This window comes from Equus przewalskii, chromosome 12 (assembly GCF_037783145.1).
Source record: "Equus przewalskii isolate Varuska chromosome 12, EquPr2, whole genome shotgun sequence".
NCBI lineage: Eukaryota > Metazoa > Chordata > Mammalia > Perissodactyla > Equidae > Equus > Equus przewalskii.
In genome coordinates, this window is record NC_091842.1 from 864,836 (window position 1) to 880,342 (window position 15,507).

Here is a 15,507-nt window from a genome sequence, read left to right on the forward strand (position 1 = left end):
AGCCAGGGGACACAGCAGATGAGACACCCCCAGCACCTCCCATGGTGTCTGGGACACAGTGCGCCATTCATGCCCAGTCGTACCTGTGGCTGCTGTTTGCAGGTAAAGAACTACACCCGACAGCTCCACAGCTTGCTCAGGATCACTCATCAATGGCCAAGACGCGACTTAACCCCACGTGTCACAACTCCAAAGCTCCTTCTACCACCTGGTGCTTCTCAACAGTTCCAACGCGCCCCAGCAGCCAGGGAGAGTGCACCCCTCCCCACCGCGGACAGACGAAGACAGCACAGCTTACCGCTAAGGCCTTTCTCAAAAGCGCACACAGACCTTCAACACTGAAAAGGAATTCTCCGAACTTTCTACCTACGTGGATATTAGCAATTTCCATGAAAATGTAAAATACCCTTGTGGGTTCCCCATCCCTTGGCCCACTGTGAGCCATTCATTCAGGGCCACCTATGGCAGCTGAGTCCCTCAGCTGAAACTCCTCAAAAGGACACTTCTCAGGAAAAGATGCTCAACTTTGTTTATTAAAGATGTGCCAATTTAAAGGAAGGTGACACCATGTTTTCATGAGATTAGGAAAAAACTAAACCAATAAAACAGTTGACGAGGGTGTGGGGAAACTGACGGAGAGGGAGCTGGGATGACTCTTCGGACGGCAACTCGAACCTTCCATCAAATTTTAGAACACACGTCCCCTTCAGCACCCAACACTCCTAGGAAAGGGCTCTCACGCCTCCCCAGCCGATGGCAGAACCTCCGGGAGGCTGTGAGCCCTGCGGTGCTGCTGTGGAGACGCTCTCGGGGGAGGCCGAGGGAAGCGGGGAGGGAGGCAGGGAGGTGCGCCAGGACCTCGGCCTCTGTGAACGACAGTGAGCACGACTCAGTCCTGCAGTGTGAGGAGGAGCAAGCAGACTTCTGCTTCCCCAACCTTTCACGCCCTCTTGGGCTGTCTGAAGGTCCATTAACACAGTGTTTACTGGAAAATGCTAAGTGCTTCACGCCTCTCAGAAAGCTCTTAAGTACAGCACTTACACATTCCAATCACGTCTGGAGGAGGAACAAATGTGGGTGTTTGTGTCCTTTAGTTTAGGATGATCAGGAACAGCGCTATCTAACAAAAACCTAATGCAAGCCATCTACCTATTTTTAAAATTCCTAGCAGCCGGTTAAAAAACAAAACAAAAACAGGTAAAATTAACTTTAATGTTTTATTTAATCCATCATATCCAAAATAGTATCATTTCAAAACGTAAACAATATTTTTAACAATCAAATATTTTACTTTTTTCTTGGTATTGTCTTCAAAGTCCAGTGTGTTTCAGATTCTCAATCTGGACACTAAATTTTCACTACGAAGACCTGATCTGTATTTAAGTTCATAAAATTTACAGATGAAAACATAGATTCACATACCCAAGTTCCTAACACACTTAAAAGTTTTGTAGTAACTGAATCAAGTTAATAGCTTTTAAACCTAAATAAATTAAACTAAAAATTCGGCTCCACAGTTGCACTGACCACATTTCACGTGCTCCGTAACACACACGGCTACAGACTGCTGTACTGGACAGCAGAGGTGCAGAAAAAACGGTTTGTCCAGGCGTGGTCCCCAGGCCAGCGGCATCAGCATCACCTGGGAACCTGCAGGAAGTGCGGACTCTCAGGGTCCAGCCCACACCCACCGACTGAGAACCTATGGGTGGACCCAGTGCCGTTCTGACGAGCCCTCGGGGGCTTCTGGCACACGCAGGAGCGTGACAACCACTGTCCACAACAAAGACCACTCAGGAAGACACAGCGTAGAAATAGCTTTGACCACCTATTTGCAGAATGGAAACTGAATACAAGCCCCCAACCCCATTATATTTTGAGGCTGCGAAACCAGAAAAAAACAGTAATCGCTTGGGTTTCTGTTAATCCAGGCGCAATGGGACGGCTGGAATGGACAGCTGGATGACCAGTGGGCTAAGATCGATGGCGTTCTGTCTCACCCCGTCTCCTAAGACCCACAGTCCCTGGGGAGGAGAGCTCTGTCCACAGGCACCGAGGCCGTCATGCTTGGAGGGTCAGAGTCCTGCGTGGAGTCAACATAGTCACAGGGCTGTTCTCTGGGATCGTAGTGGTGGGCTGGGGGCCACCTCTGGACAAGGACCCTTAACAAGGTAGGCCTCGGTCCTACCCCCTTTCTGGGCTCAGACGGCCAATCACTACAGAAGCCACATGATGAAGACAGTGCCATCAGCTATTTAAGTGACGGAAGCTTCTGGAAGACCAGGTCCCCCCGCCTGAGCCCAGGACAGAGCCGCCCTCCGATCTGGCACACTCAGTCCGTTGTCCTTTAAGTCACTTTATTTAATTTCGGGGGAGGGAGGCTGTCACAGTAGCGTTGCCTCCCTTAGAGCAGTAGTAACCTTCCGGTTGTCGGAATTGGTGCATTTTATTGGAAAAGTTTCATAAAGTTGCAGACTATTTGCCGTGAGAAGTGTGAAAGTGCCACAGCAGCAGAGTCATCCACAAAGTTAAAACCAGACACAAAAATAAGCCAACGCGTCAGTTTGAACAGTCATCTCTTTACTTTCCACCTGAAAGAGAACAAAAGAACGGCTTACTTTTTGGACCTGTTTGGATTAACTAGAAGTGGTTAATCACATAAAAGATCTCGGCCAAACACGGCATTTCAGAAGCAGCTATACAACGTGGCGCTGGAAGCCACTGCGTGGGGTGCCCTGCGCTCGTGACCTGGGCATGGAGGGAGCCGCAGGGCAGGTCCCGCATCGCCCCTCGGGGTTCAGCTGCACAGCAGTGGAGCACGTCAGGGACAAACTGCACGACTCTTCAGCGTCACCCCGGACGACGAGCTGCCACACCGGACACAAACAGGACAACCATGCACGCCACGCGGACTGGTACCTCAATCGCTGGGCGAGCCAGCTGGAAGACAGGGCGTGTAAAGCGGCCGACGGCTTGGACCCAGAGGCTCCCGCAGCGGAACACCTACACGGAAAGGTGAGGTCAGCATCCATCCAACCCCTTCATTCACTTATCGAGAAAGCCACATACGTGGTGACACAGGGAACCCTCAGCCTGGTTCCGGGGACAGACAACACGAGACACAATCAGGTGGAACTGAAAAGGAACTTCTGCTTCCATTGTTCTTCAACTGCAGGTTGAGGCAGACATTTCCACTAACCCGAGGAAGGCACTTCTGGTCAATAACTCAGTCAGTGGGCTGAACTGTGTCCCCACAAAGAGAGACTGACATCCTAAACACCTGGTCCTCAGAATGCGACTTTATTTGGAAGTAGGGTCATTGCAGATATGATCACAGTTAAGATGAGCTCACAGTGGAGCAGGGTGGGCCCCTAATTCAATGACTGGTGTCCTTATATGAGGGGACATGTGGACACAGACACACAGGGAGGAGCCATGTGAAGGGCACAGATCGGGGTGAGGTGTCTGCAAGCCCAGGAACGCCGAGGACTGACACCAACCCCCAGCAGCAAGGGGGGAGCCTGGGGTGGACGCCCTCAGAACCTCCAGGAGGACCCGGCCCGGCGACACCTCGATCTGGGACTTCAGCCTCCAAAACTGCGAGTCAACGAATGTCTCATTTAAGCCACGCCATCTGCGGTACTTTGCTATGGCGGTCACAGGAAACAATGCAACTAAAATGCAACTTTAATTTAGAATCCAAGTTTAATTTCGATTATATTTGTCAAAACTCCTACAGCAAATATTTAACATCAACGACTGACTATGGAACAAAGTTCAAAGATGTCCTGCCTGCTGGGGGCTGAAGCTGGCTCTGCTTATGTCACTGCACAGCTGAAGCCCAGCACGCCGGGCCCAAGACTCTTCTCACCCAGCCGCAGTGATGGGACGGCTCCCCCGTGTGCAGCTGTGGTCCAGAGGATGTCTATGCTGGATACAGAAATTGCCATGACACTGGTCGCAGGCCACCCGCAGCATCTCTTTCCTCCTGCATCCCTCCTTTGAGCAGCGGTACGTAAAAATCTGAGAAAGCAACAGGTGCTTCAGTGTTTCAACCACATCAATAAGCATTTATCTAACAAGCTCCCAACAAGACAATTAACATTTAAACTCGAAACAGCTCTGAGCTGCACTGAACGAAGATGTCAAGGTTTCATTCAAACATCTTACTGCCAAAGAGAGGAATACTAATCAAGTAGACAGAAAAGTTTTGACGTGATAAATACAAATGCAGCTAAGTTGGGGATTCACGTGAGATGACTGGAGGCGTTCTCAAGGAAAAAACAAAACCCAGGGGAGTGGGGACTGGGGACATGGCAGGGAAGGAGGCCAAGCCTGTGGCATTATGCACAGTCCCACAGATGGCAGCTAGCACCAGGGGCTCTGGGGACAGGGTTGTCCCCATCAGGAACAAGGGAGCTGAAATATGTGTCTATAAACCCTCTATCCATTACTGATTGAGGGTTTTTCTTTGGGGGGGGGGATGGTGGTGATAGAAATTCCCAGGCACTCTGGACTCTGTGCAGGTAATGTCAGCGAAGAGGGAGGGCAGGCAGCCCTCAGGCAAGGACAGGAGGCATGGGCTGCTTCTAGCCACCTGTAGGGAGCAGCGGCAAAGCACGCGAGATCAAAGGAGGGCACACCCTGGGGGCCGGGCAGCAGACTTAGGTGGTAGATCTGTTGAGTCAAGAATAAGGGGAGCCTTCTACATTCAGGAGGAGCTCTGATCTTGTAGAAGGCAGGGAGGTTTCACAAGAACTTCCAGCGGGCTTGGAGGGCAGAGCATCCAGCGTACAGAGGGAGCAGGAAGGGCTGGAGCAACAGACACAGGGCTCTGTGCGCCGGGCTGAGGAAGACAGAGTTCACTCTCCCGTCTGAGGCTGACACAGAGAGCAAGAGTTAGCAGGCCTTACATTCATTTAGTGGAATTGTAACTGTTATGTATTTAATGTAACATATTAAGATGGCTGATACCTACAGGCCAGAATCCATGACTAGAAACTGTGTGTGACTGAGGGGCCGGCCCTGTGGCCGAGTGGTCAACTTTGTGCGCTTGGCTTTGGGTTCGCCAGTTCAGATCCTGCGTGCAGACCTACAAACTGCTCATCAAGCCATGCTGTGGCGGCATCCTACGTGGAGCAACTAGAATGACTTGCAACTAGGATACACAACCATGCACTGGGGCTTTGGGGAGGGAAAAAAAGAGGAAGATTGGCAACAGATGTCAGCTCAGGGGCAATCTTCCTCTCCCCTCCTCAAAAAAAAGAAACTGATGGAGGCCCAGGCCCTGGAGTGGAGCTCCTTCCAAGCCCGTGTGTGTGCTCCGGAGAGCAACAGGGCAGCAAAGAGGGAGCGGCGCATCTCAAAAGGCAGCCGGCCTTGGAAAACGGCCTGCTGGAACCTGCAGGGCCTTCAGGAGGGGCGCTGCAGAGCGCCGACCACACCCGGGCGGGGGCCCTGGGGAAGGCCCGAGCAGCTCTCAAATCTGCAGTCCGAGAGGAGAGAAGCGTCTGCTGTGTGTCAGCTACTGAAGGCAAAGTTCTCCTTGAGTCTCCTCGCACTCCTGGTTAAGGATGGAGAACTAGACACACACACTGGCTCTGACTCCTCCTGAAAAACTATAAAAACGACAAAAAAGAGACTTCCTTAAACGGATGAACCTACCAGAGCAAAAACAGTCACAACATTTCAGGGAAAAAAGCGCACGGTGAGGAGTAAGGGACTTGCAGGTGAGAAGGCCAATTACAAGCAGGCAGGGAGGCCACAAACAGGTTTTCTCCTGTTTATGAAACAAAACCCCCAGAGGCTCAGAAGCTGGTAGTAGCAGAAGCTCAGGGTGACGTGGGACCACAGCAGGAGGAACAACCGCAGATCTGTGTAACAGACCCAAGACCGCTCCCCAGCGCCAGCAGAGACTCATGCTCTGCGGAGGCTCAGAGAGGCTGCTGGCTTGGGAGTGCAGCAGGGGGTGGCGGACCCCGAGAAACATGGAAGAAGCCTCAGAGGACAGCGCAGAGCCCTGCTCCACGGGGAGACCTCATGCTTTCTCCACTTGGCTCCAGGGTTCTGGAAGCCTGGAGTGTACCCTCCAGACAGAGGAAGGGAACAACTTTTCTGGGGAATCTGATCAGCTTAAGATCTGAAGTCACAGGCCCCTGGGGTTTCCTGAGGAAATGGCCAGGACAGACGATCCACAGCAAAGGCCAGAGCCCAGTGGGCAAACGAGCAGTCAGCTGCAGACCAGGCATGTGAGGAGGACACTTCCTGTGACACAGGAAAAACCACCCAGATGCAGATTATAGAAAAGAAACTTAAGAGGAAAAAAGGAGACCCGTCCAGAAGGTCTAGCACCCAAGCAGGGGAGTCCAGAGAAAATCGAAGAATCCAAGACGAGGGTCCAGACGGAAGCCCTGGCGTCTCCAGTTCAGAAGGGTCCACTGTGTGCCCAGCACGACAGATAAAGATGGGCCTACACAGAACATTCAGGGTGAAGCTGCCAAACTCTGGGCCGAGGAGGAGAGCCTCCATACTGCCAGGAGGAAGCCTGGCCCACAGAGGACCAAGGCACAGCGGCCTGGGATTCTCTAACCCAACAGCCAAAACAAGAAAACGAAGCCCGCCTGCCAACACCTGGGGAGAACCCAAAGAGAGAACGCCATCCCCAAGCAGCTGATCAAGCAGAAGTGGAGAAGGCAGACTGCGAGAAGCATGCTCCCAATTTGTCTCCCACGCTCCTCCGAGGCAGCAGGTGCAGGGAATAAACCAAGAGGGAAAGACACAGACACAGGGAAGCAGGACCCACTGTTGGGAGGCACAGGAAACGAGGGTCCATCGCAAGAGAAACGCCAAGGGCATCTCTTGGCCAGGTCCTCAGGTCAGAGGCCTGGAACCCCCAGCCAGAAGCACACTCCAAGCCTGCTGGGAGGGTGGAGGACGGGGAGAGCACGTGCAACGTCGGGGGAGACAGCAGCTCAGTGCTCAGCTCACACTGCGGGGAAACAGCTAACCCCCCACCTGAAGGGTGCGCAGAACACCCCCAGGTGTAACAGCTTCTCTTGGAGAGAAGCAGACGCCCACACAGACACAACTGGCTGAAGGTGGCAAGCGGCTGCCGTGGGAGCAGGGGCCTGCTGTTTTCCTAATGTGCTTTACTCCAAACACACACGCGTGTAACTTTAACAAAATCACCAATGCCACCAAAGCAAGAGCGCCAGATGCTTGACTTGACGCTTCCCCAGGAGCAGCTCAGGAGAAAGTGCACACTAACAGAACGAGTCTAGAAAACCACATTAACTCTCCATCTTGGAGAAGGTGTGAAGTTCCTGCAAAGAAAGCAAATCCTAAAGTAGACCCTAACAATGTGTTTACGGGGCTGTAAACACCCGTGCCATTCCCAAAACGGGAAGACGCTGATGCTTCAGTGCGGTGACATTTTGCACACGAACCATGAGGGCTAATTGCATCGCTAGGTCACCAGCCTTTCCCCCTAAGGACATCCCAACGCTCCCAGAGCTGACACAGCCACGTCCTTACCTTCTCTCTCCTCCCAGGGTGAGATTTACAATCTCGATCGATGTGCTCACCAACCACCACATCTGGGATCTCTCCCTTTTTGATCGGGATTGGGTTGTTACAAAGTGGACATACTGGGACCTGAACGTCCTAAAAATAATGGATATAAAATGATATTCCAGATTCAGACAAAACTCGCAAAAGGAAAGGTCCAATGGTACAGCGCATTCAAAAGCAAGCCGAGTGCAAACACGCAGGAAAAGAAGGTGTTGTTAGTACAATGGATTAACGGTAAGGCATCCCCAGAGCTGGAGGATAAAGTAGCTGTAAGTGGAATCTAGTAGAATTTAAACAGACGGACTATTGATCAATGGCAGAAATGACCCTAAGACAGTCTGTCACAGGCAGCCAAGGAAGGAAGCTGGTGACATCAATCCGATGGTCTCAGGACAGCAGGGCTGCTCGTCCAGCACCGTCCAGGTGAGAAGAGAACCTGCCCAAACGCCTCCAGAGTGGAGGTGAGCACACCAGCCATAAAGCTCCTCCAGCGCCCAACGGCCCACATCTCCTGATGCTTCTGTGGCTCCCACATGATCCACACACGGGAGACACTCAGCAGCTGATGCGGGAGCACACAGCTGGGTGGAGCTCGCAGGTACCTGATCACGGGCCAAGCTCACCTGGGGCTCTGGAGGGAGGCAACAGAGCCCCCAGCAGCTGAAAGCCCAGCGCAGTTAAAAAACCTGTGGGCCAGCGAGGAGCTGAGGAAACCTAGCTCAGGGAGGAAACTGAGGAGACAACCGACACCCAGCAGGTGACAAGTAATCAGAGCATTATGGGGGCCTACTGTCTGTGGGCTGGGCTGCAGGAGTCACCCAGGGGCACTCCCTCAGGTGGCAAGTCTGCCAAATTAGGAAACAAAGCACTACCAATGATCTCCAGCCAGACTGTCCCTATCTAGGGACAAGGGAGGGTCAAGTCAACAAATAAACTGGGTAGTGTGACCTGGTCATCAGTGTCTGGTACGCGAGTCACCCTCCCCCCACCCCATGATGACACAGGAAACACTGGAGGGTCAGGGCCTGGCCACCACTGATCGAAGTTTGTAACGCTTCTAACTGCCCTCATGGTGAAGCAGCAGAGTGCTGGCACGAAGCGGTCACTAAAATAATCTCTGTGCCACCCCAAAACAAAGTGGACACAGGCTTGGAACCATGTGAAAAGTCACTAACAACAGTGTCAAACCTGTGGACTTATGCAAGTCAGTTTCTTGAAGTCATCTTCCAGTTTCCTTCATGCACCATTTGAACCACTTACACTTGATGTCGAGGCTGCAGTTACCCACGTAAGTGAGCGTTTTTAACACCTCCCAGATTAGACTCCACGTCAAGCATTAAACCATTTCTCACACCCCACGAAGACACAGCTGTGTTTCCCTTGGTGTAATGGATCAAAGGAGCCAAGCATGTGACACGTAAAGTAAGCTTCGGAGGTCTGGATACAACAATTTGACTCCCCCAGTCCCTGAAAGCACAACCTGCTGCGTTAAGAGCTGTGCTATCCAGCACTTCCTGCGACGGTGGAAATGCCCCGTAATGGCACCATCCACTACAGAAGCCACTGGCCACATGTGGTCAGTGAACACCTGAAATGCCGCTATGTGACTGAGAAACTAGATTTTAAATTCTGTTTAATTTTAATTATTAGCTACATGTGGCTAGCATCTACTATTACGGACAGCACCGCTTTAGAGAGCAAAGAATAAGAACCTTGTGAATAAAGTATGATCAATTACCTTCTTGAATGCATAGGGACATTTATGCGCAGTATAGGTAAAATGATCTTTACAGAAATCCTGTTTACATGCGTCACATTTTAACGGAAGAAAATCTAAAAAAGAGAAAAAACAGTAACATGTTTTAAAAACTAGAACAAAAGAATTATAGAGCATATTAAACAGGCATTTACCTACACTAAGTTCTTTATGCCATCAAATACATCCTCGAGTTATCACAGGAGAGACAAATTGGGGGTCATGAAATTGACATGAATTCCACCTGCTACATTGAAGAATCTAATAAAGCTATCTTTTCAAAAGAGATCCCACCTGGCGGTATCACAAGCATTCAAGCAACACGCTGGTATCCACTCGGCCTGGCAGCCAGCCTCCTCTCAGGCCTTATAGATACTAAGCGATAATGCTGAACAGAACCACACCTCAGGCCAGTTCCCCACACTGGAAAACCAGAAAAGCCAAAACCCAGAGAACAGGAGCTAATTCAGATAACCGCCAGTTCTCCCCCACAAAACATGGAAAAACATACCCATTTCCTAGGAATATGCTCTTAAAAGTGCTTACCTAGCTGATTGCAAGTTTTTTCTGAACAATGCTTCCCCAAATCAGGGAACTCCATTGTGAGAAAGCGTCCAAGCCAGACAGTGGAGCGAAGTGTCCCCTACAAGAATGAGAACAATTAGGAGGAAGGAAATGCTGCCCAGGCCCAGTCACCAGGATTTGTAACTTACAGCTAAAAGGGTAAACCAATGTGCTCTGCAGGCAGCACTAACTGCCCAAGTCACCCCGGGCCCCGTGGGGGACTAAAATGTCACAAATTCTTGTCTTTCAGCAAAGGGGAAAACAGAAGTTTGGGCACAAGCACCAGCTCACATTCAGAACCAACCCCATTACCAGACGGATTGTTTTTCAGTCCTTTTAGTTCCTACTTTATGAAGCTCACCCCGAACTCAAGTTTTCATTAAACCATATTTGACTCATACTGACAGAGGCGTCCCAGATTAATTTTACACAGCTGCCAGTGAAAGTCACAGCCTCGGTGACACTTAAGGCACAATCTCATCAACTGAATACACTTGTTGACACAAACAAAACTCTGTTACCAGGCGCTAAATCACATCAGTGGACGACACTACCCCAAAGAGACTCAACTCTGTCCCTCGCCGCTCCCTGTAACTCCCTTAGGCATTGAGTCTTACTTAGAACTTATCCTTTAATGACAGTTAACCTGGAGTTGGTGAGACAGAGGAGCAAGGTGTTAACTCACCCTGGAAAATAGGCAGACAACCGAGGAAGGTAGTGCACTTGGGAGAAAACTGAAGTCCACAGCACACGCCACAACGTCCGTGGCACACCCCCCCCCCGCCCCCGCCATGTACCCACCGAGCCTCTCCAAACTCTTGTCCCTCCCAGAATTCAAGTCCCAAGGGCCTTTTCCAGACCTTCCCAACAGCTCTCTCCACTCCTGGGAGCGTCTCCTATGCTGTCCTCTAAGCCTGGGAGACTCTGGCCACACAAGTGTCACTTCCTCAAAAGGGCCTTTCCTAACAGCTCGCACGCCTCGCCTAAATCACAAATCCTCTGCTCTTAAAGGTCCCTGTCATTCCCTTCCTGGCACCCACCCACCGGGCTTCCAATCTCAGCTTCGTTCTTTACTCCCAACTCCAAAGGCGCAGGGACCACGTCGAGTTTGCCCATCGCTGCACCAGAAGGGCCTAGCAAGCGTGCGACACCCAAAGGGTGTTCCGAGATCTCTAGTTCAAGAACTGACGCGAATCCGACGTCAATCCCGACGAGGTCTTGCTCCCAATACCACAGCAGCAGAGTGAGAGCCGCTGACTGGGAGTCTTTCTGCTGGGGCATTAACGCCCTAGCCGTCCATCCAAGCCGGGGCACGCGTGCCTGGCAAGGTTTACGACCGTGGCCCTACACACCCCGTGGCCGGCCCCAGCCCTGGACCCCGGGCAGGTTCCCCAGGCATGGTCCCAGCCCTGGACCCGTATGCAGACCCCGGGCAAGACCCCTGGGCCCCGGCCCTGGACCCTGGGCAAGTTCCTCCGGCTTGACCCCAGTCCTAGACCCCAGGCAGTCTCCCCCGTCTTGACCCCGGCCCCCCGGCAGGCTCCCGCGGCTTGGCCCTGGCCTCCAGACAGGTTTCCCTGGGCAGGCGCCCCCGGCTTGGCCCCGGCAGGCGCCCCCGGTTTGGCCCTGGTCCTGACCCTGGCCCTCCGGCAGGGTCTCCCGGCTCGGCCCCAGCCCTAGTCCTGGCCCTGGACCCCCGGCAGGCTCTCCCGGCTCGGCCCCGGCCCGTACCTGGCTCGCGTCGGAGGCCGGGCAGCCTCGGAGGCGAGCAGAAGGTGGCGGAGTCGGAGAGCAGGCTCTCCCTTTCCGTGGTCAGCCCCACGGCACACGGCCGAAAGGACGAGGAAGCCGGGATCCGAGCGGCAGCCGAGACCTGTCCGAGCCCCCGGGAGCAGCATCTCGCCGCTCCCAGCTCCCCGCCATTTATTCACAGCCGTGGCCAGCGTGTTCCCGGCGCGCCCCGACGACGTCACCGCCGAGCTGGCCAATACCGCCCCGCCGAGGCCCGGCTTCCTGGGCGCGCCCCGATAGCGTCACCGCCAGGCCGGCCAATCAAGCCCCGCCGCGGCGCCCGTGGGCCCGCCCACTCCTCGCCCCTCCGCCTCTCTTCTCGAACAGTCCGGCCGCTTCTCGAAGCCGCCGAGTCACGGTGAGGCTGCTCTGCGCAGGCGCACTGGGCCGGCCGCACGCGCGGGAAAGCTGCGTCACGGCGGAAGAGGCCGCGCGCGGGGGCCCCACGGCGGGTGCAGGGGCCGCGGGCTCGGGAGGGCGAGGAGGAGCGGGGGCGGCCTGGGTCCGCGTCCACCCGTTCCCGCGCCCGGGGAGGTCCAGGCAGGCGGGGCGCCGGCTTCCCAGAGCGTCTGCCCCAGAAAGGACATGTTTGCAGGGCCCGCGGCCTTGACAGACACGTGGCAGGAATGGCGCCAAGAGGACTTGGATGTCGGCGCCTCCCCGATGCCCCGATGTTACCGTGTCCCCTTATTTGCGCCATCGCGCCCTCCCCCGTGAATACGTGAAAAGCACTAGGATAGTGGGGTGTAGCGGGAGGCCGATCAGGGTCAAACCAACTCTGCCTGACCCTGTTTTTCCAAAGGGCTGGACTGGCCTGCCTTGTCCATCCGCTTTAAACGCTTAGGATGTCCCCAAGACTGGAATGGTACCCTAAAGATGGGGACGTAGCTCCCACCCCTATCTGCGTTTCTTTAAGGATAGGCGGTACTTCCTGGAAACTGAGGATTAGTTACCCACCTGCTGTGCACACCTTGTGACCCCTGACCTGCTGACCACAGGCGTGCCATGCCAGCTAAGCATCTCCTGACAGTAGTAAAAGAGATGCTGCTGTCACAGGTGAGGGATGCTCTTTGTTCCAAGCTGGTGTATAAGCACTGTGTGCACCCCACTTCTTGGGTGTGCTTCCTTCCTTGGGGAACAAAGCTCCAGGCTATAATCTTCAGACCTGGCTCTTAATACATGCCCTTCAAATTTTGATTTATAGATTGCTTAAGGATTATTTGCATCGACACCCGTATGCAAATAGGTACACAGTTGATTCTTGGTGTTGGAGTTCATTCTGTTTTATAAAGTCTGTCAACGAAAATAATCCATAACTAATCTATAAATGAAAATTTGGGTGAGTTTATTCTGAGCTGAAATCTGAGGACCATGGCCCGGGGCCTTTCTTCCCAAAGGAAGAAAGGGCACCAAATAAGTGAGGTATACAGAGTGGTTATATACCCCCAAACAGGACATTTCACATATGGTTGAAATGTCCCTCCCGCAATAGTCACAAGATTGCCCTGTCGGCACAGCACTTGATGGACACAGCAGGTAGTGGGTCTGCTATCTTGGTGGGCGTAGCAGGAGGCAAGTCTATTGTCTTCAGCTGGGCGGTCACAGGTGAGTGCAGCAACCAGTTTCTAGCCTAAGGAAAGATGCTTAATCCTTAAGGAGATGCCAACGTTGGGAGGGGGAGGGAAGTTGCATCTTTATCTCAAGGGCCTTTGCTCTCACCATAGGAAATCTCTAAAGCAGATATACAATGCATGCTCAACAGCCTCGGTCAGGCCCTTTTGTAAAGACAAGGTCAGGCCGAATTAGGTTTACACAAAATGGCTTCCTCATATACTCCAATATATCCTATTACTTGCCATTTTTATTTGTCAGGTCCCAGGGGATGCTGAGTTACCAAATGCTGAAATACAGGGCTGGGTTCCCCAGAGCCTCTGGTCGCAGCATTTTCATCAAGCAATCACTTGACCTTATTTTGTCCTTGACCTTATTTTACGTGTTTTTCTGTTTAAAGACAGGTTATTTAATATGCATTTGTTGGCCTTAAAAATGGCAGTTATTTTACCAGCAGAACTAGTTTTATTTGGGAGCCAGCCCTGATGGCTTACTGGTTAAAGTTCAGCGCGCACCACTTTGGCGGCCCAGGTTTACTTGCTGCTCCCGGAACTACACCACCTGTCAGTTGCCATGCTCTGGTGGCAGCAGGTCACATAAATTAGAATGACCTACAACTAGAATATACAACCATGCACTCGGGCTTTGGGGAGAAGAAAGAAAAGAAGAAATCATCCAAGAAGATGGGTTTGTTGGAGAACAACAAAAACTTGAAATTTGAGACACATTCTATGGCAAATTGAAGTGTAATCTGGAGAACAAAGGAGAGGACTGCTCTTTTATGGGGGGGAGGGGCGGTTGGGAGGGGCTGTTATAAACTAAGAGTCCATTGGAGGAAGCTGGAGTGCCAAGTGTGGTGGCTTGTCATTGGCAGAGTTGTGACAGTCTCTCATTAGCTGGGGCTGTTGCCGGGCAAGGAGAAAGCCCTCCTGCTGAGACAGTGGAGAAGGCTGCTTCCTGTTGGATCTGCAAGTGAGGTGGAGTGGTAGAGCTGAGAGCTCCCTCTTCTGGGCCCCCACTCCATTTTAAATGAGTATTGTTGATTCCTTAACAGTGAACTCACGGCCAACAGCGCTGTAACTCATGCCTCCATTCAGCTTATCTGACACGAGTGTTTTCTCCACACGCTACATCACGGTCTTCTTGTACTTAGGAAACTAGACGGCACTTGAGCACCAGCTTGGGGGACCATTGTAAACAGCAAACTCACCGACAGACAGCGCAAAAATGCGGAAGCCATGGCACTAAATCGGCCGAGAAAACAACAGTTGTTTACAGTATCAGAGCCGAAACAAGAAGGCAGGTGTCGTCTTGTTCAATCTCAGCTGGAAATGTGTTCATCAGGCAACTCAGGTTTTCAACCACTGTGCACATGTCTGCAAATAACTGTGGAAGCACCGAACGTATTGACTTTGGAGTTGAAAATAAATTTTAGCAAGCAGGCAAATTCACAAACATGGAACCCACAAATAATGAGGATCGACTGTGTGTGTATTTCTACATGTAGATACCCATTTTCCTTAGTCTTTTTCTGAACCGTTGGCGAGCATGCTGTAGACATGATGCCCTGTCACCCCCTAAATACTCCAGTGTGTATTTCCCCAAAGCACACATTCCTACATAACCACTCTCCAGCCATCCACATGAGGAAATCGGTTTTGAAACAACGTTAAGGTCCCATTGGGCAGACCCCATTTCAACTTTCCCAACTGTGTCAACAATGCCTCTTTTTCCTTTCTGCTCCAGGATCCCATCCACCGTCAGACTTTCAGTCTCCTTCAAGTTGGAACAGATCCTTGGTGGTTCCTGTCCCTGATGGTTTTTTATTAAAGATCACGGAGTTTTCATACATAACGATGACTCTCAGGGTCCACTGTTGTTTCCTCAGGACCAGACTCGGGTCACGTTTTCTTGGTAGGAATGCCGCAGAAATGGTGCTGTGCTCATTCGGGGCACAGAATTGCAATCCATCCTACCATGGGTAATATTAATTTGGGGTGATGGGGTGGAATATTAATCTTGATGACCTAGTCATATTGTTGTCTGTTAGGTTTCCCCATTTTTTCATTTGTAAATTGATTAGTGTTGTGTGGGGAGATCTTCTGTGATTCCACCGTTATCTTATTCTTCACCGACGTCTGCCTGCCAACCTTAACCTCCATCAACGACTTCTGCCTAAATCACTATGATCGTTGCCAAATAGTACTTTTTAAAAT

At 52.0% G+C, this 15,507-nt stretch overlaps 1 protein-coding gene and 1 long non-coding RNA gene across 7 annotated transcripts; one reads left to right on the forward strand and one right to left on the reverse strand.

Moving 5' to 3' along the window:
* Positions 1 to 1,198: 1,198 nt before the first annotated feature.
* ZFAND2A (zinc finger AN1-type containing 2A) lies at positions 1,199 to 11,896 on the reverse strand. Of its 6 annotated transcripts, none has more exons than XR_011524658.1 (7): positions 10,575 to 11,042; positions 9,872 to 9,968; positions 9,308 to 9,402; positions 7,534 to 7,662; positions 3,793 to 4,023; positions 2,920 to 3,003; positions 1,199 to 2,591 (listed from the first exon to the last, which is right to left on the reverse strand). XR_011524658.1 is itself a non-coding variant. In XM_008534302.2 (7 exons), exons 2-7 carry the CDS (start codon positions 9,924 to 9,926, stop codon positions 2,573 to 2,575), a joined length of 534 nt encoding a protein of 177 aa, XP_008532524.1. In that variant the 5' UTR covers positions 9,927 to 9,968; positions 11,621 to 11,896; the 3' UTR covers positions 1,199 to 2,572. The 6 variants fall into 6 exon arrangements, 5 of the variants coding, with proteins under 5 accessions (XP_008532524.1, XP_008532522.1, XP_070423459.1 ...); XM_008534302.2 differs by lacking the exon at positions 10,575 to 11,042 and adding an exon at positions 11,621 to 11,896 and having other exon boundaries at positions 3,872 to 4,023; XM_008534300.2 differs by lacking the exon at positions 10,575 to 11,042 and adding an exon at positions 11,621 to 11,896 and having other exon boundaries at positions 2,749 to 3,003; positions 3,872 to 4,023.
* On the forward strand, positions 11,145 to 15,145 carry LOC139074820 (uncharacterized). The gene is made up of 2 exons (XR_011524666.1): positions 11,145 to 12,038; positions 15,038 to 15,145. It is a non-coding gene; the product is annotated as an uncharacterized lncRNA (long non-coding RNA).
* The last annotated feature ends 362 nt before the right edge of the window (positions 15,146 to 15,507 follow it).